The 998-nt window shown below is 62.3% G+C and overlaps 1 protein-coding gene across 1 annotated transcript in view; it reads left to right on the top strand.

Moving 5' to 3' along the window:
* The window catches only part of PIGS (phosphatidylinositol glycan anchor biosynthesis, class S), a gene marked incomplete at its 5' end in the record, with an annotated part of 1889 nt that extends 1228 nt beyond the window's left edge, over window positions 1-661 (top strand). The window contains 2 exons of the mRNA XM_010151166.1: window positions 2-104; window positions 218-661. Of these exons, the coding sequence (XP_010149468.1) occupies window positions 2-104; window positions 218-661 (547 nt within the window). The remainder of the gene's footprint in view (window position 1; window positions 105-217) is intronic.
* Window positions 662-998: the final 337 nt, after the last annotated feature.

Genomic DNA, 998 nt, shown 5'->3' on the forward strand with positions numbered 1-998 from the left:
ACACCGTGGAGAACATCGCCACCGTGTCCACCACCTTGACCTCGCTGGCCCAGCTCCTGGATAAGATCGGGAACATTGTCATCAAGGATGATGTTGCCTCTGAGGTAAGGCTGGGGTACCCTGCTGGGTGACACCGTCCTCCATGAACGAGGCCTCCAGGCTTGTCCTGTGGTTCTCCCCTGGCCAGGGATTGACCGTCGGTGTTGTTCCCGCACAGGTGTACCGAGCGGTGGCCTCGGCACAAAGCGCCATGGCCAAGCTGGCCACGGGCCACCTGCATGTGGCTTTCCAGGCCAGCAAGGAGGCAGTCACCTCCTCGGAGCGGGCCTTTTTTGACCCGTCACTGCTCCATCTCCTCTACTTCCCCGACGACCAGAAATTTGCCATCTACATCCCACTTTTCCTGCCCATGGCCGTTCCCATTCTCCTCTCGCTGGCCAAGATCGCCCGGGAGGCCCAGCAGCGTAAGAAGGAGCCCACCAAGATGGACTGGGCCCGTCCCCACTCTGCCCTGCCTTGGGGCTGGGGCTGTCCCCACCTCCTGGAGTGTGTTGTCACGAACCCGTGGCCCGAGAGGGTGTCCCAGATTGGGGTGTCAGGGCCAGCTCTGCTTGGGTCTGCCGTGCCCAAGGCGCAGGAGCGGGAAGAGGGGCTGCTTTGAGGGGTGGGAGATGCTCTCCCTCAGCGGCCTGAGCCACGCGGAGATGCTGAGGTTGGGGAGGGGGGGGTACCCTGTGTTCACCCCCAGCACCCTGTTCAGAACGAGCTGCTGTACAAATAAAGAAAACCCCCGGCTGTGGGGGGGGGCTGGTGTCTGTGAACCCCTTCTCCTCTCTGTTAGCCTCCTGGGCTACTTACCCCCGGCCCAGCTGGCTTGCCCCTGCCCCCCCCTTTTACTTCATGGGGTCTAGCTCCTACCGCAGGGGTATTTAGCCCAAAGCACTTGGGGGGGTGACAGTTATGGGGTTCAGCTGCTGGGGGGGTGTCTGTCTCTCGTT

The sequence above is a fragment of the Eurypyga helias genome, unplaced genomic scaffold (genome assembly GCF_000690775.1).
Source record: "Eurypyga helias isolate BGI_N326 unplaced genomic scaffold, ASM69077v1 scaffold36264, whole genome shotgun sequence".
In the NCBI taxonomy this organism is placed as follows: Eukaryota; Metazoa; Chordata; class Aves; order Eurypygiformes; family Eurypygidae; genus Eurypyga; species Eurypyga helias.